The 26,299-nt window shown below is 51.6% G+C and overlaps 2 protein-coding genes and 1 long non-coding RNA gene across 11 annotated transcripts in view; 1 reads left to right on the top strand and 2 right to left on the bottom strand.

Moving 5' to 3' along the window:
• Positions 1 to 944: 944 nt before the first annotated feature.
• Positions 945 to 9,039, bottom strand: SNX20 (sorting nexin 20). The gene is made up of 4 exons (XM_029237230.1): positions 8,944 to 9,039; positions 5,656 to 5,794; positions 4,102 to 4,253; positions 945 to 2,837 (listed from the first exon to the last, which is right to left on the bottom strand). The coding sequence occupies exons 2-4, from the start codon at positions 5,783 to 5,785 to the stop codon at positions 2,169 to 2,171; spliced, it is 951 nt and encodes a 316-aa protein (XP_029093063.1). The 5' UTR covers positions 5,786 to 5,794; positions 8,944 to 9,039; the 3' UTR covers positions 945 to 2,168.
• Positions 9,040 to 9,937: 898 nt separating this feature from the next.
• Positions 9,938 to 12,165, bottom strand: LOC114903982. The gene is made up of 2 exons (XR_003795822.1): positions 11,897 to 12,165; positions 9,938 to 10,239 (listed from the first exon to the last, which is right to left on the bottom strand). It is a non-coding gene; the product is annotated as an uncharacterized LOC114903982 (long non-coding RNA).
• Positions 12,166 to 13,998: 1,833 nt separating this feature from the next.
• Positions 13,999 to 26,299, top strand: part of NOD2 (nucleotide binding oligomerization domain containing 2) — a 33,775-nt gene continuing 21,474 nt past the window's right edge. For 7 of the 9 annotated variants that reach the window (XR_003791904.1, XM_029211434.1, XM_029211406.1 and 4 more), the window contains exons 1-5: positions 13,999 to 14,012; positions 14,845 to 14,877; positions 21,529 to 21,693; positions 22,575 to 23,041; positions 24,893 to 24,998. Coding sequence is in view for 8 of the 9 variants with exons in the window: in XM_029211434.1 (XP_029067267.1) it covers positions 22,583 to 23,041; positions 24,893 to 24,998 (565 nt within the window). In the remaining variant the exon portion in view is untranslated. Of the gene's footprint in view, positions 14,013 to 14,844; positions 14,878 to 21,528; positions 21,694 to 22,494; positions 23,042 to 24,892; positions 24,999 to 26,299 lie in introns of those variants that run through there. The other 2 variants (XM_029211415.1, XM_029211444.1) reach the window with 2 other exon arrangements.

The following is a 26,299-nucleotide window of genomic DNA, read 5'->3' as shown; positions in this document are numbered from 1 at the left end:
AGGAATTCAAGGACTTGTTCCAGGAACCCAAGAAATGAGCGGGTCTCAGACTTCTGCAGCAAAGGGAGATGTCAGGAGGAGAGGCCGTCGGACACCCGGAGTGGATGAAGACACGCTGTGCATGGCCCGAAGAAACACCAGTGGACCCACAGGCCAAGGCCATCAAAAGGACTGGGAGGGCAGCATCTAGCATCACCAGGAGGAGACAACGTGGGAGGCCTGAAGCTGTGCTTTGTGGGTGGGCCCTTTTCAGAAGCCAGAGTAAGTCCTTTTCCTTACTCTGTGGTACCCAGCCCTTCTTTAGGGATACTGATGGGAAACTCCCCCATATGATTTCTTAGTTCCCTTTTACCTCGCGTAAGGTTTTTTCCTCTGTCTCGACACCACACACAGGTACACCACATATATGTGATTTTCAGATGCACAGTCACCCTCCAACCCCTACGCTTTAGCACCTCTGAAGTCAATGGCATCTTCCTCTCTATTGGCCTGGATCTATGTTCACTTCCTTCAGAATTTGCGTCTGTGGTGCAAGGTACCTGAAACACCTGCATCTGAAACCTCTTTACTATGACTTCTCAGCTTGAAGATTTGGGGCCACACTGTGTGTGTTTAGACCCCAAACCTGGGTGAGTACCAGTTTGCAGTTCCAATCCTAGAGTCCGCCCTCTCCACTCAGTGTCAAATTTGATTCATGCCTTTCCTCACTGCCCCTTTCTACAAAGCAGGTCTATTCTACGTGGACCGTTACATTGGGAGCTAACTCTTTGCTCTCCCAGCTTTTTGCTGGAAACGCCTACTAAACTCCCCATGTTGGGCATTTTTTTTCTTTCTTAGTGAATATTTGGTGCATCTAACAGTTGACAGCAGCATTTTATGTTTGATGAAAGGACTTGTAAAATCAATACTATCTTCTTTACTATTACAAAAGAATTGCAGCTCTTCTTATTTTTCCATTTAACACTTTAATTACCCACCTGCCCAGATTTCCAAGAAATCCAAACTCTCCCACTTAAAGTGTCCTTCTCCTGGAGTAAATTGAGATACTTGAAAACTTTCTTTTTCTGAAGGTGTCAGTCTGTGTCTAACCTTCAGGAAGGAGCCTGGTTGGGCCACTCCAGGTGTTGCCACATGGTGTTGCTGTTGAATACGTTCGGTGTAGTTCAGTGAATGCTTGCCCACTGCTCTTTGCTGAGCTAGATCTTGGTTCAGGCCAGTGTGGTGCCCCAGGTTAAGGTTCCCAAGTTACAGCCTCACCCTGATAATAACCTCAGCCACATGGTTTAGATCTTCAGGGACTGCTAGCCTGATAGGCATATGGGGTCCAAACCAGCCTGTACCATCAACTCCTGCCCTGTGCTGAACCCAGGTCACTGGTCCAGAATCCACTTCACTTGGGGGCCTGACAGCAGACTTTGGTTAAGGGCATCCCAATCCATTGTCCTTCAGATGGGGAGGTGTCGAGCGTTCAATCTCTTCTACCCAGAGGTCCCACCTCCTGTCAGGGCTATGTCTACGTAATCCAGAAAGGCCATTCAAGGGACAGTTGCCTTACAAATGAAAACCAACCCCAGGCAATGATAGCTGGTTCTAGCCCAGGATCCTCTCACCCTTCAAAGGATGAGGTATGGCTCAACCTGGGGACAAAGCTGGCTTTGAGGAGCAGTAGGTGACCTTTTGTCTTGCTGAGTTGGGCCTACCCCTAACAGGGAAGAGCTAGAATACTTAGGATAATAGGTGGGAATATTTGCCAGCAAGGTTGAGGGGGGAGGAACAAAGAGGAAAGCCTCAGGGCAGCTAAAGAGAGATGTCTCTGAGGAAATGAATCAAGCTTTGTCTGTGATGTGCACTTTAAACCTCTCCTCCAGCTACCTACAGAAACACCAGTAAGGTTGATATGACTCTCCAGTGTTTTGGCAGCTGGGTTTGTGGTTTTGCGACGAAGTGGGCCTGGCATCAAGGGGACACAGGATACAAGTAAAGGCTTCCAAGGATGCCCGGAAGCATCTCCGCTCAACATAGATGGGGAAACGGAGGACCAGAGGAGGGGCTTGTTCAAAGTCATCCCACAAGCTAGAGCCCAAAGTGGCTCTTTCTGCTCAGAATCAACCCCCAAAAGCCCACGAGCCATGGTGATCCCCAATTCTCCAGCTTCCCCGGGGAGTGGCTCAGTACAGATACTCTTGGACGGTGAGTTCCTTCAGGGTGAAGCCCCGGGGGGCGGGCTTCCGGAGCTGGTTCTCCTCCAGTCTCTTCTGCAGGGACACAAAGTCCTTGCCCAGCTCGTAGGCCAGGCGGGCCATGGCGTCCAGCAGCGGGGCGTAGTAACGGTGGCCCTCCCGGGCCTGCAGGCACTGCAGAGCCCTCTCCCCGGCGGCGAAGGCCTCGGCGGGGCACTCCAGGTCGCGGTGGCACACCAGCATGGCGCACAGGGATGGCACCACCATCACGGGGCAGTGGGACGTCAGCTTCTCCTGTAGCGGCACCGTGCGCACCAGGATGTCTAGGGCCTTGGTGTACTGCCCCGCGCGCAGGCAGCCGAAGGCCTCCTTCAGCTCGGGCCGCGTGAGGAAGTCGATGAACTCGCGCGAGCGACGCACGCAGCGGATGGCGTAGAGCAGACCTAGGTACTCTTTGAGGGCCAGCTTGCGCTCAGAGATCATCTCCGGGGTGAAGTTCCCCATCAGGTGCTTTTTGGGGAAGACGACATCTTCGATCTCTTCCCGGAAGGTCTTTAGGAGTTTCTTCTGGAGCATCTCGAAGTCTGAATAACGCCGTTCCAGGATGGCTTTGTTGCTGTCAAAACTCCCCGTCTGGATGACGACGATTTGGTACATCTGCGGTGCAAAGAGAGAGGGCCTTTGACTACACTGTCACGGAGGGTTTGAACTGACAGAGAGAGCCCGGGAAATAAAATAATGATGACCTTAAAGCATACCCTGGAAATGGGGGATGGTTTTCTGCAGTTCTGTTTTAAATTGCCATTAGCCTTGGCTGAGCTGTAACAGCGAATCGTGACAAGAGTCAACCGGAGAATAACAAACACAGCGACGTGGAGGCATCCTGGGGCAGAAAGGGCATACAGGAACCTGCCGTGCAGGGGACCTGGGGCGTTCTTGGTTTTAGTGGTCAAAACTGGGCCTCAGGTGCCTGAACTGGGAGGCTTGGATTAATAAGATCTGTGTTTTCCAGGTGTGGAACTCCTGGAAGATGGTTTTAGGTGATATACTGGCAGTGATGTTATAAGTAAGAAAACTATTCTCTTCTCTTCTCTTTCAAGAGAATGCTGATTAAGGGCGCAGACTGCCTGGGTTATCATTCCAGCCCACCACGGTCTAGCTGTGTGGTTTTAGGTAGGTACTTTAACGTCTCTGAGCCTCCGTTTTCTCATCCAGAGAATGAGGATAGTAGCCTGCCTCACTGGGTGAGGATTAAATGAATTAATGCATTGAAACCATGACGTGCAGTCAGCACTCAGGGTCAGCTATTATTATTACTCCATTCCCATTTGGGGAATGGTGGGGGGCAAAGAAAGGCTGTGTGGCTCTTCCATAGTCATTAACCTCTCCCCCAACATAGGCTGAAATTCCATTCCAAAGAAAAACAGCCCCAAGCCCAGCTTTCCACCAGCCATGGTAACCAGCTAGAATTTAATAACAGCCCTGAGCTTTCCTTGTATTTACTTTTATAATGACCTTTTCTTATGCCGTGTGATACTGGTTTTCCATTTAAGGTCCTTCCCTTTGAAATAAGTCTATTCAGTGTTTTTAAAAAGTGATCCACTTTAAAGAAAAACTGAGGTACATAATAAAAATGATATGAGGATATCAAAAACAATGAAGAAGGGACACAGATGAAAATACTGGGTAACATGGGATTAAACTGGGCAGTTTGCTTCTTACGCTTAGGCACCTTGACTCTCCAATCCTCACGGTGCTGAGCGTGAAATCTCACCTTTGGACCATTTTTTGCCAGAAGACTTCTGTGAGTTAAAGTGTGTCAATCCATTTCCCGGTCAGGGAGACTGAGGTGCCACCAGCCTTGCCCAGGGCCGGGAAGGAGGCCGTGAAGGCGTGCCATCACTTTTTGGTCTCTGCTTACCACAAACTTGGAGACTCTCCCCTCCTCGATGCGGGCGGAAGCGATCTCGAAGAGCAGTTTGACGTGCTTCCAGCAGCGTTTCTGGGTCCGCCAGTACTCCTGCAGCTCCCGCGTGGTCATGCTGGAGTTGGAGCTTTGGCTGTCGTGGGCATCTGGAAGGACCACACTCTTAAGGACTAGCACAGGTCAGTGTGCTTTGGGGGCAAGGACTTGGGGAGATGGCTGGGTCTGTCTGGGATGAGCCGTGGGAATCTGGAAACGCTGTGAATATCCCTCTCCTCCATCCCACCTTGGATAGGCCCAGTCGGGCATCAGTCAGACGCCTACACCCAACCTGGCTGAATCCATCTCGCCATGGGCAACCTGGAAGAGCCCAGCGTCCCCAAGAGGCTCCTTGGTTGTGAAATGCAGTGTGTTTGTGGTACATCGTCCACTTCCGGCTGTCGTGAAACCCCATGCTCCGGAAGAGCAGGGATGCGGCTGGTGGGTTTCCACCCTCCCTACTGTCGGCTGAGCGCACACCAGTGGATGATGGGGGGAGCTCTGAGGATGCTGGGCTCCAGGTTCAGCTTGGCCGGCCCTTCCTCTCTCACCTCATTTCCCACACTCCCTGCTTTTTCTTGCACATGCCACTTCTTCTGCCTCAAATGCCATCCTCTTTCCCTGCCTCAAAAAGTAACAGTGTTTCTTAAACCTCACTTGAGCCCTAGGCCATTCTGAGAATCTTGGGAAAGCTTAGAATCCTTCCTCTCCCCCAATGCACAAACCACTGTACATTTGATTTCAAGGGACATGTGTCCCAGGAGCCCTTCTCCAATGTGTCCTTCAAGACCCAACCCATATATCATTTCAAATGCCCTTTGGTGTTAGAATAAGAGCCTCCCACCTTGTCCCTGTGCCTTTTCCATGGCATCTTACATTATTTTCTACAGATCCGTTTCCTTACTAAACTTGAAGGCCAGCACGGTGTTTGATTGTTCCTGCTTCCCCAGTGCCTGCATAGGGCCAGGAGCAGAGCAGGACATCTTGAAGGGTTGCATGCACATGGCAGATGTTTGCTCCAGGGGCTGGCGCTATAGCAGACACTGTCAGTGCCCGGCCATGGGCATGGGACTCTCCCCATGAGGGCTTTCTTGGGCCATTGCAGCACGTTCTGGAGCGTACCTCTGCCAATGAAGGATGGGACCAGGGGATAGCAGGCTGGCCTCCTCGCCGCTGGGATGGGACAGCTCTAAGGTGTGATCCATACGGTCTCCCAGACAACCCCCATTGGGACTGAGCCCGAGTTGCCCACAGTGGTAATCTTTTCATCGACATCCCGTACTGGTTTCCTGCCCTTCCTTTCCTCGGTTTCCCACTCCCCTGCCATACCTCCTGGCCTTGTCTCCTGGATAAACCACTTGCACCAAATCCCTGTCTCAGTGTCTACTTTGGGATAACACAAGTTAAGTGAGCTGCCCTGTTTCTCACGGCATCCACTGAAGTATGCACATTTGTATTTCAAATGTCTTCAAACCTCTATCCCCCCGACCAAGCCCCCAGTCTCAAGCCCACCTAAGTGCTCTTCAGGTCCTGGACGTGGGAGGTCTGGGCCAGGGGCTGATGCTTTCGGCTTGGTCCCTGCCATGCACTGGGCTATGGGTCTTGTCCATCCAGGGCTCCTGGCGTTCCTGGGACTTGCCATGCTCCAAGGCTGCCAGGAAGACAAGAGAGAACAGTGAGTGCCCACTTGTGCTGGGGTTCCTGGTGGGTCCTGGTGGGTTCCATAGTCCCCACTGCTGAGCCCCCCACTGCCCACCTAGCCATCCGCCCAACTGCTAGATGTGAAACCTGGGCCTGGCCCTTTGCTGGACTGATCGCTCCCAGGCTGAGCACAACCTTCTCTTAGAGTTAGGATCCTTATGTTATCGAGTTGCTCTGAATTTTAAATGAGGTGACTTCAAGCAAAGGTAGTAGCTTAATGATTACTTGAGAGAGAGTTGCTGGCTTGTCCAGAAAAACCAATATTTCATTTCATATTACATGTGTAAATAAAATCTCAGCGTCCAAAGCAAGGAGGCTGGTATGTATCCGTCCCTTTTCTCTCTCTTCATCTTTAAGCAAACATTTACTAACAACTTGTTATACCCACTTCATATACACACAGGCTCTTCACAGCCACTACCTGATTTGACACCCACGATAATCTATCGTGACTCTGATAACAGATAAGGCAACTGAGGTTTAGCCCGAGGTCACGTGGCTCCTGAGCGTGACCAGCCAGCCAAGCCAAATGCCTGTGGTGTGCGGGCTACACATCCTGCACTCAACACCCACCCCCTCACTTCATCTGAAGCTGTGCGTGGTAGGAGGTTTTTGTCTCCATTTTATGGTAAAAGAACTGAGACTTTGAGCTGCCCAGGATCGAGAGCTGGTAAATGGTGGGCAGGGCACCAACGCAGGCTGGTCTGACTTCAGAATCGTCTCCCTGGTACTCAGGGGAGGGTGGGCAGCGGGAGTCCTGGGGTTCATTTTATGCATAACTCTGTCTGTGACCCAGGTAAGTGAACAAGATGAGGCAGTGCCTGGAAGTTATTTAACTTCTCTGAGCCTCAGTTTCCTGCAAAAGGGGCACAATAACCTTCACGAAGCTGGTGTGAGTGTTAAGTCAGGCACCAGATCAGGGCTGCGCACACACCAGGTACCGTATTAGTCCCTTTTATTAGTACCTGACCCGTGATAGATGCTCTAGGAAATATTTGAGAAATAAATGGCTGAATGAAGATGTGAGTTGGAATATAAGTTAAAATGTCTGAGACAAATTAGGAAAAGGGCCAATTAAAACATCAGCTCAGGGCCTTCCCTGGTGGCGCAGTGGTTGGGAGTCTGCCTGCCAGTGTAGGGGACGCGGGTTCGTGCCCCGGTCCAGGAGGATCCCACATGCCGCGGAGCGGCTGCGCCCGTGAGCCATGGCCGCTGAGCCTGTGCGTCCGGAGCCTGTGCTCCGCAACGGGAGAGGCCACAACAGTGAGAGGCCCGCGTACCAAAAAAAAAAAACCAAAACAAAACATCAGCTCAGATGGAGCGAGTAGCTGGGGCACCATTTAGGCACAGAAATTCAAAATAAGAAGGGTGCAAGTGACCTGACCTCCTTCTTAACGTGCTCTTGCTGTGTCAGGTGAAAGGAACCCTGGGGCATCCTCCAGGGGGCTCTGTGCTGGTGTCCAGTGGGGGGCTCTCAGGGACCCTCTGTCCAGCCTCATCCTATATAGATGGGAAACTGAGGCACAGAGCAGGGCATGGCTGGACCAGGGCTGCACACGCTTGAGTACCCTATAGCTTTCTCCCCTTGAGGAGTCAGGTCTTCTGTCCTGACCAACTGTGGGTCCGTAGGCAAGTTATTTAATATCTCCAGTCCTCGGTTTCCCCACCTGAGAGGTGTGGCCACCAACCCTGTCCTAGATGATAGATGGCTAGGAACAGGTTCCCTATATTCTGGTAGGTGCCCAGGCAAGATAGCAAGTGGTCCACACACTCTTATCCAACGGACTTTGGGTAGCCAGGACTCTTGGGGGCTCAGTGATTCCCGTGGGCACTCCTATGCACCTGCTTCAGTTAGCTCATCTGTAAAATGGGTGATGGCGAGTAGAATTGGCCTCAGTGGTCCCAGCCCTTCCAGCTCTGCTGTCTTGATCAGGCAGCTGGTGCCAGGTCAGAAGCAGGGCACTGTTTGCCCAGAGACCCCATGAGACCCCAGGAATGATGGCCTTGGCTGGGCATTCCAGGAAAGACCTGGCAAAGCTGAGCATGAACCCAGAGCTCAGAATAAATATGAAATTCAGCAGCCAAAGCCAGCTCCCTTAGGTTTTCTTTCATGGGATCGGCTGAAACTGGAAAGTGGCAGGGAGAAAGTTGTCACTGGTGCATCTATGGAGTCTCTAGTCCTCAGTTTCCCCATCTGTGAAATGGGGAAAGCAATCCTATGACTCCAAGAGCTCCTTGGGGACAGCTGTACATGGTGTTCTGTGGGCCCTTCCCTCCCATCTCTACACCCCACAGAGCAAAGACTTCTAGGCTTTACAACAAAATATGACAAGTGTTGGTACTCCTGGCTTGGGGGCCTGTCCTTGGCCCAGCGGACAGCAGCTGCCCAGCCCCTCCACCAACCAGCTCTGGGAGCAGTCACCCTTGCTCCTTCCTTCCCAGGTGCCCTGAGCATCACTTCTCTCTCTAAGGGATACCTGCCATGTCCAGGCTTCTTCTGATGGGCACACAGGGCCCCCTTCGGAGCCCATGCTACCTCTCTGAGGGGGCAGGAGGGGACATTCCATCAGGGGTGAAACTCCAGCAGAGTAAAGCACCCTGGTCCAACCTAGGAGACAGAAGATCCTAGACACTGGATGGACACACTCCCAAATGTAAGCATATATCAGAACCTCCTCAGGGGCGGGGGTGGAGGTGGAGGTGCCGAGGGGCAGACTTCCTGCTCCCAACATCAGAGAGTCCCATCTAGCAGGTCCTGCGGTGAGCCCTGGATTCTGCATTTCGCACCAGTCCCAAGGGCTGTGCTGATACAGGCTTTCCCTGGTACCACTTTTTGAGAAACACAGGTTTGGTAGATTATTCCCCAGGCTCAAGAGAGGTTGGAGAAGCATCTGGCACTTCAAAAGGCATTGATGAGATGGAGGGTCGAGGACCTGCTCCCTGCTCTGCCCCAATGCGCTGAAGGGAGTCCTGCGTATCTGTCAGCAACCCTTCCCCCTACCACCCTGCCCCCAAGAGGTACCAAGGGACGGTTACTGGAGGCGGGGGCTCAGGCCACAGGTGGGCAGAGGCCCACTGAGCTTGGGGTCAGACACTGACCTGAGGTCTCTGGTCCTGTGAGTGTCCAGGGGTCCAGGAGGGATGTCATATGGCCCCCTTCAGCTCTCTGTTCCAAGCTCTGGGCGAGCAGGCCAGTGGCTGCCACTTTGCTAAGTTCCCTGTATGAAAACAGGAAATAAGCTGTGTGACCCGCTCCTGGTTGCCCCAGCCCATTGGCTGATGAAAGATACCAGTGAACTCAACTAACAGACAGTCTGAGGCTGCCCTGCTGGGCAGGACCTAGCAGGGCAGGGCGGGCCTGGATCTCAGTTCCCACATCAGCCTGTCTGACCCTCAGGGTCCTTGACAATCTCTGGTATTTCGGACCTTAGTTCCCAAAGCTCTTTAATGTGCATTATCCTACCCTACTGAGCTAGGCATGATGGGGGCCATCCTGCTCTAAGGACAGATGGGGAAACTGAGGCTTGGAGCAGAGAGCTGGTGGGATGCAGAGCCAGGGCCGGATTGGGGGCGGGTAGACTCAGAGTGCCTCTCTCTGGCGGAAGCTGCATCCCACATGCCAGACAGAAAGTACCAGGGAAGCCAAACCTCTGGGCAGTTGCATGATTTGTAGCCAACCGTATTGTGGCCTGGAGTGCAGGAGGCTGGAACAAGACAAAAAATAAAACCTCTCCAGCTCCCCCCACCCCCCCAAGAAGTCTACCATGTATCTCTCCCCAGCTATGATTCCTCCCCTCCCCAGTCCTGATTTTGATGGGGATTAATTCCTTGCTTTTCTTTCTTTCTTCTTTTTTTTTTTTGCGGTACGCGGGCCTCTCACCGCTGTGGCCTCTCCCGTTGCGGAGCACAGGCTCCGGACGCGCAGGCTCAGCGGCCATGGCTCACGGGCCCAGCCGCTCCGCGGCATGTGGGATCCTCCCGGACCGGGGCACGAACCCGTGTCCCCTGCATCGGCAGGCAGACTCTCAACCACTGCGTCACCAGGGAAGACCCCTTGCTTTTCTTTGTAATTTATCACCTACTAACAGACCCCAAAACAATAGTTTCATTTTATTCATTTTTGAGTTTTATATTAATTGAGCCACACATACTGTTTGTATACTTTGGTGCTTTGCTTCTTTCATTCCGCATTTATGTGAATAAGATTCGTCAGTTTTTGTGTGTGTAGCTAAAGCTTTTTCCTTTTTACTGCTGTATTGCTACATTACTTGAATATATCAGTACTTACCTTTTTTTTTTGTCTATTGGTGCACCTTTGGGTTGTTGCTAGTTTGGGCCATCATGATCGGTGCTGCTGGGAATATTCTTACGCATTCATCCAATGCACATATTTATCTGAAGCGAAATTACTGGGTCTCAGAGTATGAATAGCTTCAACTGTACTCAATCATGCCAAACACTTTTCCTGAGTGGTTGTGTCATTTTGCAACCCCACCAGCAGTGTATGAAGGCTCTAGAACTTCTGCATCCTCACCTACACTTGATATGGTCAATATTTTTTGTTTCAGCCATTCCAGTGGGTGTATAGTGCTATCTCGTCATGGTTTTTAGTTGCATTTCCCTAATGACTGGTGATGTTGAGCATCTTTTCGTGGGCTTATTTGCCATCCTTATATCCTTTTTGGTGAAGGATCTGTTCAAGCCCATTGCTCATTTGTTTGATTGGCTTATTTTCTTCATGGTTTGTAGGTGTTCTTTATGTATTCATGTGGGTATATGTGCTTCTCAATAATATCTTTCCCATCCTATGGTTTGCATACTCTATTATAATGGGGTCTTTTGATAAATAGAAGTTGCCAACTTTAAAGCATTCAACTGTATCAATCTTTTCTTTCATAGCTGGTGTCATACCGTAAGACCATGGACATTACTCCTTTATCGTTCTTTCTGCAGCGACTTCACAGGCCACTGTGAGGCTTAAGATGAGTTAAGATGCTCAAAGCACTTAGGACAATGCTGGTATCTCGTAAGCACTATACAAGGGCGGGCAATTCTTGTTTTTCTACAAACCTTTCTAGTTTGCCTTTCTTACTTGTGGCAGTATAATGCCCTTAGAGTAAGTAGATTTTTGTGTATGGTGTGAGGTAGGAGGTCCATGTTTTTTCCCCACATGTTCACCTACTGGCCTTATTTATTGAAATGGCCGTCCAATCCCACTGCTTTGCAGTGCCATCACTGTTATAAAAGAGTATCCACACGTCAGGGTCTGTTTAGCTCAGCAGAAGGGGCATCAGTAGTGTGCCTCTGGCCTGCTAGCTGGTGAGCCCCTGGGGTGCAGGGGCCGTATCTCATTCACCTCCACCTTGCACTACCCCATAGAACACCTGGTGTGGCGTGGAGATGCAGGCTCTGTATAGAGGGAGGCTGGAACTCCGTCTCTCCTCCTCTCTGAGTCCTTTCCTGGGCCTGGAACCTGCGAGATGCCAGTGTAGACTCTGAGCCCTTCTCTGCAGCCCTGCGTGCCTCTCATCCCCAGCCAGCAACCATGGGGAAGAGTGTGTAGAAGCCACTGCTTCCTCTTCTCAGGGTGGGAGATGCTTTTTGGAAACCCCCAGATGCGCAGGAGCATCTGGCCTGCATAGGAAGGACCTAGCTGGACCAGAGTAACCAGGAGAGGCCACACTTGGCCACCTGCCGGGTGTTGGCTTTTCTCTGCAGGACAGGGCTCGAGGCGGCAGAGGACCTCTATATGTCTACAAGGACAGGCAGGGCCCCGCTATCATGGTGGGGGGGGAACAGGAATGGGCATCCCCCCACTGCACTACTGAAGCCAAAGGAGGCACCAAGGGGCCTTGGGAACTCAGGAAGGGAAGTGCTGGCATGTCAGAGTCTAGGTGTCTTCCCTAGAATTCACCCTGCTTGGACCCTTCATTGGCCTCCCCCCGCATTCCGAGTAAACCCAGCCCCCCCCACCCCGCCCATGCTGAGGCCTCTGTAATCTGCTGGTTGCTCCCTTCTTAACCTCATTCGCACCCCTCCCAGCATCACTTACCACACACCAGCCATTCGGACTACTTTCTGTTCCTCAAATGTGCTTCACAGCCTTTCCGCTTGCAATTCCTTCAGCCGTCAATGTCCTGCTCTCGGTTCCTTCCATGACAGCCTCTTTTCTCTCTCATCCTCAGGGCGCAGCTCGATTGTCTCTACTTTGTGCAGCCCTCCTTGACCCCCTGTCAAGAACTATCATTGTTTCGCTTATTTGTTTACTTGTTTAATGCCCCTCTGGGATGCCTCGATCACGGGGACTTGGTCTGTGGCAGCGTTCTGTCCCCAGTACCCACCGCAGCGCCTGCCACCTAGTGGATGCTCGGTAATTGTGTGAATGAATGAATGAGTGGGCGAACGCAGAGAAGCGGAGATCGGGCTGTGACTCCAGATCAGCCCTGACTCCCTGTGCGACCTGGGCAGGGCACTGCCCTCTCCGAATGTCAGTTTCCTTAATTGCGACATGAGATTAAGTTAAGCATCCTCCCGGCACCAAAGCATTCCCCATTGGGCAGATAACAATGTTGTAAACTACCACACACTGCTGCTCTGGGTGTCTGACAAGCTTGGGACTCCAACACCGAAACGCCACTTTTGAGAAATTCAGTAAGAGTTGATTGATCACAGGCGTGCCTCCACGTGTCTGGCAAAGAAAACCCAAACTGGTGAAGTGTTTGTTCGTAAGTAGGTGATGCAAAACCTGGTCGTGTCAATCTTGTTTTTCCATAGCTGGGTATACAAACATTAGCTTTTAACAACATCTCAAAAGTTCTTAATACTGCAGGGTTTTAAAATTAGGGCCACAGACAGTGTGCGCTGTGGGGCACCGATGTGGTTATACTGAGACATAGCAGAGCGACGGGTGGGCCGGGGGTGGGGTGGGACTGGGGTGTGGGTTTCTATTTCTATACTTCAGGCTGGGGAGACACCTCAGCCCTTCCCGGGCCTCACACAAGCTCTGTCAGTCCTTCTGATCTGTGTAAGAATTCATGGCTAAAATGTGGACAAAATCTAACTTTAATTATCAGCAGGACACAAACATCTTGTGTTCCTGGGAGATCTGTTTGCTTAGGTAAAAGGCTTTGGGCTTCCCTGGTGGCGCAGTGGTTGAGAGTCCGCCTGCCGATGCAGGGGACACGGGTTCGTGCCCCGGTCTGGGAGGATCCCACATGCCGCGGAGCGGCTGCGCCCGTGAGCCATGGCCGCTGAGCCTGCGCGTCCGGAGCCTGTGCTCCGCAACGGGAGAGGCCACAGCGGTGAGAGGCCCATGTACCGCAAAAAAAAAAAAAAAAAAAGTCTTTGATGAGTTTGCCTGAGAGTTTAGGGCCATTGCACGTAGTTTGAAGGTTTGTGCCCTGCCCAGAGTGCCTCAAGAGGGCAGGAGTGGGGATGAAATCCAGCCCTCACTCTGCTTTTCCAAGCTGGCTCCCGTGTTCCCTCAGGTAAAGGGGTGGCCTTTTTCTAATCTGAAAAGAAGGGTGATGCGAGCTGGCTGTGAGTGAACTAATGACGGAGGATTGAGAAACTGTTTTTCAAAGACAGTAAGTTCAGCTGGTGGAATATTCTGTTTTGCTGAAGTGGAATTTGTAAGCTTGGGGCTAGAAGGGAAGGGTTTGAGAAACTGAAGGTGATTCTAGAAACCATATGGGGGAGGGGAAGAAGAGAGGAGACACGGTAAGGGGTCTGCAGAAGAGGAGGCCCACCCATCAGGGGAGCTGGATTTGTTGGGTGTCTGATCTGCAGCAGAACCCGCCTGATTCACTGGTGAGCTTGGAGTTGGTTAGGGCTGGAGGTGGGGGGAGGGGACAAAATGTGGGTCTGGTCTTGAGATGGGGATGGGTAAGACCAGAGGCCGTCCAAAGGCCCCAGGTGCATTGGGTTCCCCAGGTTTGAGGCAGCTCAGTAAAAAGATGCCTTCTCTGCTGTGCTTTTCCCTCATGCATTGTCTCTCTTTTAATAAGTCACTCAACAAACTTGGGCCAGGCACTGGGCCAGAGGTGGAGGTCCGGCAATGGCGAAGGGATGTCTCAAGCCCTCAAGGACTCACAGTCTGGTGAGAAAACAGGATGGACGCATGAGCTGAAACAGAACACCATTTAGGCTGAGAGAAAACAAGAGCACAGGTAGACTGCTCCTTGGTAGCTCAGAGGACTGGAGAGTTCCGTGGGGACAGTGGAAAGCTACCTGGAGGGAGGTGGGCATTGAAGGATAGGTAAGTCCCAACAAAAGGAGTGAAAGAAAGATGTGGGCTTGATTAACAGCTCCACCATCCTGTAGCTGAGTCATCTTAGGAAAATTATTTACCTCTTGGAACCTGTCTCTTCATCTCAAAGGAGTGGGGACAAAGAATAGTACCTATTCCATAAAGAGGATCATGTGATGGATGAGAGTACAGTGCCTGGCATATAGTAAGTGCTCAATAAATAACATTCATATTATACAGAGTTTAGGGCCTACTCTGTGCCAAGCTCTATGTTTGTACTCCTCACGACAAGATCTAAGTGAATTGTCAGCACCACTTAGCTGTTAGGGAAACTGAGGCCAAGGTTAAATAACTGGCCCAAAGGTATAGAGATCTGGGATTCAAATCCAAGTTCGTTGGAGTCCAAAGTCTATGCTATTCAACCTGTTGCCTCCCACTGAGGCCCAGAGTGAGCAAAGCACAGAGGTGGGGGGACCAAGAGCTATAAGGACACTGGTGCATCATTTGGGCCTGGTTGTAGAAGGGTTTGGACACTGGTGGGTGGGTGGGCTGCTTGGAGCAGGGGACCAGCATGGAGGCTGCTACGCAGTGTGAGGTTGAAGAGAGACTAGTTAGAACCATGGGGAATGGCTGGGTGCTCTTGCCAGGTGAGAGATGACAGTGAATTGGACCCAAGTAGTAATAGTGGCTATGGTAAGAAGTGGCTGATTCTGAATATGTTTCGAAGCTCAGGTTGACAAATTTGCTTCCAGGTTGAGTGTGGAGTATAAGAGAAGATGAATCGGGTAAGTTTTCCAGGTTCAGTTGCTCTGTTACTTTTCTTAAGTAATCTGCTATTACTGGGCATTCAGAAGGCTTCCAGCTTTTTGCTGTTATAGATAAGATGGTGGTGAACATCCTTGCAGATGGATCTGTACACCATCTGGAATGATTTTCCTGGGGTTAGATTCAGTGCTTCTAACACAGCATTTCCCAGCCTCAACCAAATGTGCACCAGCAGTGCAGGTATTTACCTGGAGGCAGTGTGGGGTAGTGGTTTTGAGCATGAACTTTGATGTCAGACATCTGGGGGGCAAATCTCGGCTCTGCTGTCATGACTTGGATAAAGTAACTAACTTTTCTGTGCCTCAGTTTCTTCCTCTACAAATTAGGGTAAAGATAGTCAATATCCTGTAGGTAGGATTAAATGAGTTAGTATCTGTAAAGCACTACATCAATGTCAGTTTTTTCCTTGAAATTGACTTCACATTTAAAATTTTCCAAGTACAAATGTTTTTTTTTTTAATTTATTTTTATTTTATTTATTTATTTTTGGGTGTGTTGGGTCTTCGCTGCTGCATGTAGGCTTTCTCTAGTTGTGGCAAGCGGGGGCTACTCTTCGTTGCGGTATGCGGGCTTACCATTGCGGTGGCTTCTCTTGTTGCGGATCATGGGCTCTAGGCACATGGGCTTTGGTAGTTGCAGCACGCAGGCTCAGTAGTTGTGGCGCATGGGCTTAGTTGCTCTGCGGCATGTGGGATCTTTCCGGACCAGGGCTCGAACCCGTGTCCCCTGCACTGGCAGGTGGATTCTTAACCACTGTGCCACCAGGGAAGCCTCCAATTACAAGTGTTTTAAAAGGAATGTTTATATTAATACCTTCAATGAAAAGCTAGCAATCACTTGCCAGGAATAAGAAATCATAAAATAAAATAAATCTAATGTAAACAAAACAGTGCTGGTGAATTCTAGTTAGATAATGTCACAGAGCCAATTAGACTAGGCAGCATTAGAGAGGAGTTCAAGCCCTATTAGTACTAAACTGAGATGGCTTGCCTCAACTTAGAAGAATGGAAAGAAAAATGTAGAAAAAGGAAGTTTAAATGCCCTGTCCACTGTTACCTAACACGGAACCATCACACTCCAGAGAACTCCGTCCTGGGACTTCACAAGAGTAAGGCTTTAGATGACTATGAACTTCCTGACCCAGAAAGGGTGCGTTGGGTAATACTGACCCCAACAGCTTTCCTAGCTTTTCAGTTCACAGGATACCTCCGTGTGTGTGTGTGTGTGTGTGTGTGTGTGTGTGTGTGTGTGTGTGTGTGTGTGTGTTGGATGGGGGAGGAAGGATGACATACTTGGCCTGGGTCACGCGGCACAGGCCGTGTAGCCTGCCTCTGCCCTGCGTGCTCCGCCGCCCACGGTCCGGCTGGCTCTCTCGGGAGGGGCGGGGCTGCCAGGCAGAGGGTGGGCAGTGGGGGCGGGGCACGTCGGGGGCGGGGCCGGGGCCTAGGGCCCGCGCAGCCCAGGCTGGAGCTGAGCCGGGGAGTCAAGACTCGAGCTGCGGGGAGGAATCGGGGGGCCGGGGGTGAGTGGTCCTGAACCCTGCGCCGGGGCGGCAGGTGCCGAGGGTCCCGCTCCCGGGACTGGGACACCTGACTTCCGAGCGGTCCAGGCCGCCAGCCTTAGGATGGGGCTGCCTCGGTTTCCCCTTCGGGAGTCCCAGGGTCTGGAAGGAAAGAGGGGTGTTTCGAGGTTGGGGAGCCTCCTGGTGGGCTGTGACTACAAACGATGAGGGGGTTTGGGAGAGTGGGCAGAACTTCTGCCCCAGGAGCCTCTGAGGTCTGGAGAGAGACCGTGATTTGGGGATCGAGGGGTTTGTGGGGGCAGAACAGGCAGGATGAAGTTTCGAGGCACCGGGCCGGCCTGGGAATGAGGAAGCCAGTCTTCAGGTCTGAGCGGGAGCTACTCTCTGTTCAGTCCCTTCCTCTCTCCCTCAGTTTCCCCATTTTCACCTTGCTTGTGGATGGGTGGGTATAAATGAGAGCACCTGGATGATCTCTAACCCTGCCTGTGGCCTTGTAACTCTCATGGGGGTCTCCTACCTCCTCCTCCTCCCCTGTGGTGGGTGTGGAGACCCCTGACCATTCTGCATCCCATCCCTGCTGAGACCCCCACACCAGGGCCTGCCGGCATCACATCCTTTGTGCTGTTCATCCTCTCCTCTCCTAATGTTGAGGAACAGCCATCCGGTCCTACTTGCTCTGCAGCAAACTCAAAAGCCTCCCTCCATCCCCTCCAGGGAGGCCTCCCACAGCTGGACCCTTGGTCCTGAGTTTGCTCTTGCTTCTCTGTCTCTTTTGGAGCTCTTAGTCTCCTCCCTTTGGTGGGCTCAATCTCCCCATGGGCTGTTCCCTGGCCACAGGGTCCTTGTTCCATAGAGGGGAGAAGCCTGCCATGTCACCCGTCTCCTGACCCCTTGGTGAAGACCCGAGTGACATTCCGGTTGCTTCTGCTCTCCTGTCCCAATCGCTCTCCCCCTAAGTTGCTTGGTTACTCAGGTCCCCTTAGCCATTTGGCACTCTGAGATCTGAGGCAGGAAGGGACCCCATCTAGCCTACTGACCTCCCACCCAGTGCAGGATCCCTCTGTTGCATACGCTCAGTGATGGGAAGCTCATTCCTTATGAAGCGCTGTTCAGTGTCCTGCAGCTCTGGCTTCATTTAGTCAAAATCTGTGGCTTGCAGATTCCACCCCTTGGCTCCACTTCTGCCTCCTGGAACCATGCAGAGTAAATTCATTCTTTTATTCATTCACACTGTCTTGATCAGTGCCCTGCATGAGACACTGGGGATATAGCAATGAAAAAAGCAGACAAAATCCCCTGCCCTCATGGGGTTAGTTTTCTAGAAAGGAGTTGGACAGCAGTCCAATAAGTAAATACAAGGTATGTCAGGTGGTAAGGAGTGCTATGGAGACTAATAAAGCAGGCAAAGGGGATGAGGTATTGGTCTGGGGGTATTGTGGTTTTATATAGCTTAGTCAGGGAGGGCCTCTCTGAGATGGTGACCACCGAGCAAAGCCTTGAAGGAGGCGAGGGGGGAGCTATGTGAATAACTGGGGGAAAGGACAGTGCACCCACAGAGGGAAGAGCATGTGCAAAGGTCCTCGGGCAGAAGCATGACAGGTGGGAGCAGGTCTGGCTTGTTCTAGGAACAAGTGTGGCTGGAGCAGCGTAGGTGAGGAGCCAGTGACGGATTAGTAGGAAATGAGTGCAGAGACATGAGGGGTGGGGAGGTGGGGATCCACTGCATGGGGTCTCGATGGCCACTGCAAGGGCTTTGGTTTTCACTCTAAGCGCACTGAGAGCCACTGGAGGTCTTTGAGAAGAGGCGTCACCTGCTCTTACCTAGGGGTTAGCAGGTTCATCTGGCTGTGAACGGGAGAGAGAATGCAGGGAGGTGAGGGCAGAAGGGTGGGGGGACCAGTGAGGGGACCACTGCTGTCATTCTGGGTAGAGACCGTGGAGGCTTGTTACCCATGGCATAGAGGTGATGAAAAAATATCAGATTTTCAGATTTGGGATATATTTTGAAGGTAGGCGGTGATAGAATTTGGGATGTGAGAGAAAGGTGGAGTCAAAGGTGACTCGGAGGTTTTGGGGCTGAGCATCTTGAAGTTTAGAGCTGCCATCGGCTGAGATGGGACCTGTTTAGGGGGAAGATCTGGAGTTTGGCTTTGTGCTTGTGAAGTTTGTGATGCCTATTGGGCATCCACATGAAGATGTCCGTTAGGCAGTTGCAAAAGTTTAGTGGGGGGCTTCCCTGGTGGCGCAGTGGTTGAGAGTCCGCCTGCCGATGCAGGGGACGTGGGTTCGTGCCCCGGTCTGGGAAGATCCCACGTGCCGCGGAGCGGCTGGGCCCGTGAGCCATGGCCGCTGAGCCTGCGCGTCCAGAGCCTGTGCTCCGCAACGGGAGAGGCCACAGCAGTGAGAGGCCCGCGTACCGCAAAAAAAAAAAAAAAAAGTTTAGTGGGGAGGTTGGAGCTGGAAATAAAATTTGGGGCTTCATCACCATATAGCTGGTATTTAAAGCCATAACAGCAGGTAAGCTCACTTAGGGAGAGAGTAATACAGAGAAAAGAGGTCCCACCAGAGAGTTCTGGGGCTCCCAGCATTAGGAACTAGCCAAGGAGACAGAAAGAGTGGCCAGTGAGATGGGAGGAAAAAGCAGAGAGTTGGGGTGTTCTGGACAGCAATGAGGCAGGTGCTTCAAGGAGGAAAGAGGGAGTGATTATGACAGATGCCTTTGGCAGAACCAGCGAGGTGAGGGCTGAGAATCCAGCAACCTGGAAGTCACTGGTGACCATGACAGAAGTAGCTGGGGGCCAAAGGGGACACGATCGGAGGGGATAGGAGGGGAGAACTTCAGGACAGCGGTATAGACAACAGCTAAGGAGTCCTGCTGTGAAGGGGGCAGAGAAATGGGGTCAGATGGAGAAATTATAGTATGTGTATGTGCTGGTGAGAACTGCTCTCCCAGAGAGAAGCCCGGTGAAGGGGGCAAGAATGGAGGATGCCGCAGGAAGTGAGAGGGATGGGTCCACTGCCCCAGCAGGGGCGTGGCCCCAGCTGAGAGCAGGACAGTTCGGTTGAGCTTCCAGGGCCTTCCTCTCTTCTGTCTGCAGTGGCCCAGCAGGCTGAGATTTCAGCACTTAAGGAAATCAACTGGCTCAGGGCTCCAGAGAAACCAGACTGGCTGTGTCTCAGGAGGGAGGTAGATGTCAGGGCTTGGCCTGGGCTTGGGGATAAGGGGGTGCCCACGTGGGTTACCCCTTCCACTTGACCCTCTGCTTCAGCAAAGAAGTGCCCTTTTCTTTGCACAGACCTCACCTTCCTCGAGAAAAGACTACAATGACTCCAAAGTTGCAGTAATTGAAGCAGAGAAGAAAAGGCAACGGAGAGAGGCTGATTTAGTCTGAAGAGGGGAAGTCTGAGCAGGGAGTAAAGGGGCAAGAGGTAGGATTTTAGGGACAGTTTTTATGAGATAGGTGATGAATGGACATCTGTTTTCTCCCATTCCCAATTTAAACTGAAGCAGGAAAAACTTTGGTTCAACATAATGAGGAACTTCCTGTGCTGGTTAGTGAGGACAGCAACAGGCCAGGTCCTCTGCCCTGGATGTTTAAGATGGGAAAGAACAATGCCTTCTTAGAGACAGGGTGCTGGCCGGATTGGCCCTTGGGGATTCTCCCACCTCTGAGGTTTCCGGAAGAAGGCCAGGACAGAGTTGGGACTTCCCAGCTACTGGTGGGGAGATAGAGCAGCAAACCTTCTGGCTTGGGCCTGCCTCTTTCTCCAGGTGCCCTGACATCACGAGTTGGATATGTGTGGCTCAAGCATCCATCGGCTGACCCAGACTCGGAGTGTTTGGGAAGGGCCCCTGCTTACCTGTAGCTTGTCCACTTGTGGCCTAGCACGTCTGCGGGTGTGTCAGAGATCACTGGGCTTGGTGGGGTCTCCCAGTGCAGCTAATGGTGGAGGGTGAAGGCTCTGTGCCAGAACTGCTGAGAACCGTGTAGCTCTTCACAGCAGGTTGGCCACCTCTGGCTTCTGCCCATCGTTTCGGGGCTTTCCCCGGGAGAGACGTGGGATCTGTGGGCAAATCTAGCCCTGCCAGTCCTGTGCCACTCAGCCTTGCCTTCCTGCTCAAGGCCTGCCTGCAGATGACTTGGCCATGCCTAATCTAAGCCTAATGATCTTTGACTGGGGGGGGGGCGGGGGGTGTAGGGTGGTCCAGGCTCTCCTGATGCTGAGGAGACAGCAGCTGTCCGTTCTTAGGCATCCTCTGAGTAAAAGGGGCAGGGAATGTCCTATCTCATCTTAACTCTTCAACTTCTTTAATTTCTGGCTGCACACATGCCCTCCAGGCATTGGGTCAGAAGGAGAGTGCTGACCACATTTCTGGGCTGTTTCCGGAGGGGTGGGTGGTAGTTCTTTTCCCCAGGACCTGGGCAGGGGTGGTGATGGGGCTGAGAACCACTTCAGGGTCAAGCCCAGAGCTCTTCCTACCCCGTCCTGTTCTCTCCTCTCCCCTCTCCCCACCTCTACCCTCTTGACTCCTCTGCTTGGCAGTGGGCGCAAGAAGGAGGCCTGCTTGGCCAGAGAGAACTATTTTCCTTTCTGGTTTACGGTGGCCTCTGCACTGAGGATGCCCTCCCTCCCAAGCTGCCAGACACATGGGTAAGCTCGCTGCCTCAGTTTCCTCATCTGGCCAGCACAAGGCTTCCAGCCTAAGTGTTGGCAGCATTCCGAGCTGGTGATTTCTCCTTTCCCTTACTTTGGATGGCATATGAGGACAGGCGCAGGAAGTTCCAGCCCCACCCCTTCCCTCAGTGGGTTTTTGATTCATGAACATTCCCACTGTACTTCCCCTTGGCCCAGCCCCATGCCAAGCTTAGTGATGCCAGGATGAGTAAAACCCAGGCTTCCACTTGGGCCAAGAAGGGAGTTAGACGCATAAACAACCAATAGGAAATACACAGACTTTCCAAGCCCCTTGGCGTCTGCTCCTTTGAGTATCCTGGAATGTCCCGTTTTTGTAGAAAGAAGCTGGCGTTCCTCTTCTTTTTCCATGCCTACCTCCTTTCACTTTCATTTTCTGCGGGCACTGCCCCAGCTCACAGCCCTAGATTCTGTGACTGTCGCAGAAGGGACCCTGCTGAGAGATTTTCTCTGCCGCGTGGGGACACTCCCAGGGCCTGAAGCTCCATGAGATCGCTTCCCCACAGATTCCCAGGACCCAGAGTCTGAAGGCTGATCCCAGAGCAAGCCATCGACAGAGGTGACGGCACATAGCATGTGGTGGAAGGGAGTGGGGAGGTGGTAAGGGCCTGGGCATTTGGGGAGGGGGCAGTGGACTGGGGTCAGTACACCCATAAGCTTTGAAACGTCTTAGTTTGTACCATGAGTTTCGCTTCACCTGGGTTGGCATCTTTATAGCAATGTTCTGGGTCTGTCCTTGGCGGTAGCAGTGGGTTACCTACACAGGCCTGGGCTTGGGCCCCTGTGGGGAACCCAAATATAAGGGGATTAAAGACACGTCTTCTGGAGTTGCACTGCTTGGGTTCAAATCCTAGCTCTACCTCGTCTACCTTGTACCCTTGTACAAGCCTCAGTTGTACTCAGGCCTCTCTGTGCCTCAGTTTCTTCACCTGTATAATGGGGCTGATCCTAGTACCCACTTCAGAGTGGTTGGGAGGGTTAATGAAAGCACTTAGAATAGTGCTTGGCACATTGTATGTGGTTAATAAATGTTAGCCATTGTTGAAAAGAGAGCTGCGGTAGCCTGAGTCCAACCAGCATGTAAGGGCCCTCTCATATGGCCTCAAAGAGAATTGATTCCCTGATCCCTTGGGAGACATTGCTCCTAGTATTAACTCAAGCCTTTTAAAACTTCGTAAAGCAGGGATGAAGCATGGATGTGGGAGCCAGGGGCCTTGATTTAACTCCTGGCTGCTTCAAACCCTCTGTGGGATCTCGAGCCAGTTTCTTGCCTTCTCTGGGCCTCAGTTTGTACATCCATACCATGGGGAGCTTGCATTGGTAATGTCTGAGGGTAGAACTGTGGCTGTCTTGGTCTCAGGGTGGGGCTGACTTGCCCTCTCCACTGCCGCCTGCCTGCTTCCTGAGAAGTCCTGCACTGGACCTCATTCTCCTCCACAGATTGTGAAATGTACGCGCAGGACGCTTTCCAGGCACAGAGGAGCCAGCTGGTGGAGCTGCTGGTCTCGGGGTCCCTGGAGGGCTTTGAGAGCGTTCTGGACTGGCTGCTTTCCTGGGAAGTCCTCTCCTGGGAGGACTACGAGGGACTCAACCTCTTGGGCCAGCCTGTCTCCCACTTGGCCAGGCGCCTCCTGGACACTGTCTGGAATAAGGGTGCTTGGGGCTGTGAACTACTGACTGCGGCTATGCAGGAGACCCAGGCTGACAGACAGCCCCCCGAGCTTCCCGGCTGCTGGGAGCCCCACTCACCCCACCCAGCCCGTGACCTGCAGAGTCACCGGCCAGCCATCGTCAGGAGACTCTACGGCCACGTGGAGGGCGTGCTGGACCTGACACAGGCGCGGGGTTTCATCAGCCAGTACGAATGTGATGAAATCAGGCGGCCCATCTTCACGTCATCCCAGCGGGTAAGGCTCTTCCCTCTTTGCTCATCAGAATTCAAAGGAAAAGCATGCTTAGTTACCGAGACTGGTTTGTGAAGTCAGCCCTGTGGGGAGACATGGGTCGTGGCGCTTCCCCTTTAAGGGCAACCAAGCAGGTAACAGTTGCTCTGGAGTTTTGGTACCATGCCGCTTCTGACGAGAGGCAGCGTTATATGGTGGCGAGCATCTTGGTTTCTGGAGTCAGAACGATGCAGGCTCAAGGCCTGTGACTTTAGGCTTCTCTATGGAAACTCACCATCCTTCATCTCTCCTGTCTCGGATTCCTCATCTGTGAAACACAGATGGGAGCATTCAATGAGGTGAGCTATGTGACTCTTAGCACGGTGTCTAGCACGTAGTAAGCACTCCTTAACATTACCGTTGGCTACTATCAATTCTGTTATCAGTGATATTCTGTACTTGTACGCTTTTAGTGCTGTCTGCTTTAAATTAATAGCCCAACAGATGATAAAAATTCATTAAATTAAACCTGTGTTTAATAATGAATATAGCATACTATGTACTAATATAGTTTAAATGCCCACATAGGGTTTCTAATAGGAAACTGCATTAGATCATAGACGTTTGGAGTTGGGATAACTGCCTCTGAATGTGACATTCCACAAGAACAGAAGAGTGTCTTTTGGGTATTTTTGAAACTCTTTGTTTTATTTTCCCCCAAATAGTGAACCTCAGGCCTCCCATGATGCAGATGGAACAGTCATTAACACCTCACTTTATGGATTGGGAAATTTGAGTCCCAGAAAAGTGGTTTGAAAAAGCACACAGTAGGGGCTTCCCTGGTGGCACAGTGGTTGAGAGTCCGCCTGCCGATGCAGGGGACGCGGGTTCGTGCCCCGGTCCGGGAAGACCCCACATGCTGCAGAGCGGCTGGGCCCGTGAGCCATGGCTGCTGAGCCTGTGCGTCCGGAGCCTGTGCTCCACAACGGGAGAGGCCACAACAGTGAGAGGCCCGCGTACCGCTAAAAAAAAAAAAAAAAAAAAAAAAACTCACAGTAGTTCATGAGAGGGCCAGTGCTGGACACAGTGCTTTGACTAATTCATTCACCATTAATTTATTCATCCAGAATCTATTTTGATGCCTACTACGTGCCAGGCTCTGTCTTAAAGCTTATTGTGTTGAGAGCCTTGTACATGGTAGGCACTCAAGAAATACTTGTTGAAGAAATAATGAATTATTGAATGAATGAATTGGAATTACATTGCAGTGTTAGGATGGGCTGGGTTGGGGGACTTCTAGTTACCGTTTTTGTCTATTTTTTAAAATATGTATTTGGTGTCCACGTGAGTTTAGGTAAGCCCGGTTGAGACTGATGGAATAAGTCTGTTCAAGGCTGGTTTAAAGTATTTGTAGTATTTGTGTTCAGGTATTTATAGAGCAGACATGTTCTGGTCCTCTCTCACTAGTGCACCTGAAACCTACAATTGTACCCTGAGCACCAGCTCCTTGAGGCTGGCCCTGGAGGGATTATAGAGACTCAATGAGATCACCTCTCATCCAAGTGATTTACATCTTCCAGAATTGTTTTTCCTATCCTTTATAGGGTTATGGCTCTTTTTTTCCCCCTGTTTTCGGTTATTCACTCTTTCAGTGGGTCCTGAGCGGGAACCAGATTGGATGTGTCTATTCAACTGTTCATTTCACTACCCGATACTGTATTGGCTTCTTTAAACGCATCTTGTTTAGGGATGTCTTTCTGGCCTTTTATTGTGGTGGGAGAGAGATGCCCATGGTATTGTCGTAATCAGTAGAAACCTTCCCCCACTTCTCCATCCGCCTTTCTGGAGAAATAATGACTTTTGCTTTCCCCACAGGCAAGAAGGCTCCTTGATCTTGCCGCAGTGAAGGCGAATGGGTTGGCGGCCTTCCTTCTACAATGTGTTCAGGAATTACCTGTCCCGTTGGCCCTGCCCTTTGAAGGTATATATGTGTTCTCAGTTCATCAGAAAGGGAAAGAAAGACTTTCAGATTCGTGCTTAAGAGCAAAAACTCCAGCATGACACTTGTCAGAATCCCACTTACTGGCTGTGCAAACCCCCCTAAGAGAGTTTCCTCATTTTAAGGGCAGCATCACCACTGGCTCACTGGGCTGTTGGGAGGATTAACTGGATTAATGTGTGTAGTATTAGGGCTTGCTTTTATTTCTTCCTGCGCTGCGGAGTGATCACTGGAGGGACCTTGTCCTGAGAGCTAATACAGCTGTTCCTTACTAGCCATACTCTTTTATTGGAAAGATGTGGGTACACTTTTTAATGGCTGGTATCTCTTGATCTCTGCAGTTTAGCTACTCATTATCAGAAACTCAGGAGCCAAATGGATTTAGATAATGTGATATCTCTCATTTCACATGGTCACCGACCCAGTTCAGGAATGGGAGAGGCTTGGATGGCCCAGCTCGAACATCCTAGGCATCCTGCCAGGTGCTTAATTTACGATGTCTGTCCTTGGCAACAAACTTGAGAAGTAGGTATTGTTTTTTCCACTTTACAGATGTGGAAACGGGGACAGGGAGATTGAGTGACAAGGTAGGGGAGGATGGATCTGGTTTTAGGCCGTCTGCACCTACACTTCCTCTTTTCCTGGGAGAAGAGCTTGTCGGTTGTAAAGAGAGGATGCAAGCCTGGTGTGTCTTATTCCCACATTGCCGTCAGGAAACCTCAGCAGCACCCAGGGTCCCTGAACTGTGCCTGGTGCTGACAGATGGATTTATCACCCTGGGCCCTGCCCTCTGGGCAGTGAGCATGCTTGTGGGGAGGATGTCGGAAGCCTGTGCTTGGCACCTGGGTGTGCACCCTCTCACCTGAGAACAGAACACAGACGTCGGTTTGTGACAGGGGATGCTGCCCAGAGCATGGTACCTGGCTTGACCCTTGGTTAATGTTTAATGTTGATATCATTAAGCACAGCTGGCTCTTCACCCATTGTAACACCGTGCCATGGTGCCAGATTCCCCAGGGTGACGATTCCAAAAGTGATGACCGACATGTGTTTGTTTTTAAAATGAGAGATATAGGGGCTTCCCTGGTGGCGCAGTGGTTGAGAGTCCGCCTGCCAATGCGGGGGACACGGGTTCGTGCCCCGGTCCAGGAAGATCCCACATGCCACGGAGCGGCTGGGTCCGTGAGCCATGGCCGCTGGGCCTGCGCGTCCGGAGCCTGTGCTCCGCAAAGGGAGAGGCCACAGCAGTGAGAGGCCTGCGTACTGAAAAAAAAAAAAAAAAA

The sequence above is a fragment of the Monodon monoceros genome, unplaced genomic scaffold (assembly GCF_005190385.1).
Source record: "Monodon monoceros isolate NGI ecotype Baffin Bay Population unplaced genomic scaffold, NGI_Narwhal_1 Super_Scaffold_10, whole genome shotgun sequence".
Taxonomy (NCBI): Eukaryota; Metazoa; Chordata; class Mammalia; order Artiodactyla; family Monodontidae; genus Monodon; species Monodon monoceros.
The sequence above is the reverse complement of the archived record's forward strand: the minus strand, read 5'-3'. Positions and strand labels throughout refer to the sequence as shown.

Coding starts and splice junctions, on each gene's coding strand:
- SNX20 (XM_029237230.1), bottom strand. CDS start 5,785: ATGGCAAGTCCCAGGAACGCCAGGAGCCCTGGATGGACAAGACCCATA. Junction 4,254..5,655: donor AGGACCTGAAGAGCACTTAG/GTGGGCTTGAGA, acceptor TGGTCCTTCCAG/ATGCCCACGACAGCCAAAGC. Junction 2,838..4,101: donor GGAGAGTCTCCAAGTTTGTG/GTAAGCAGAGAC, acceptor TTTGCACCGCAG/ATGTACCAAATCGTCGTCAT.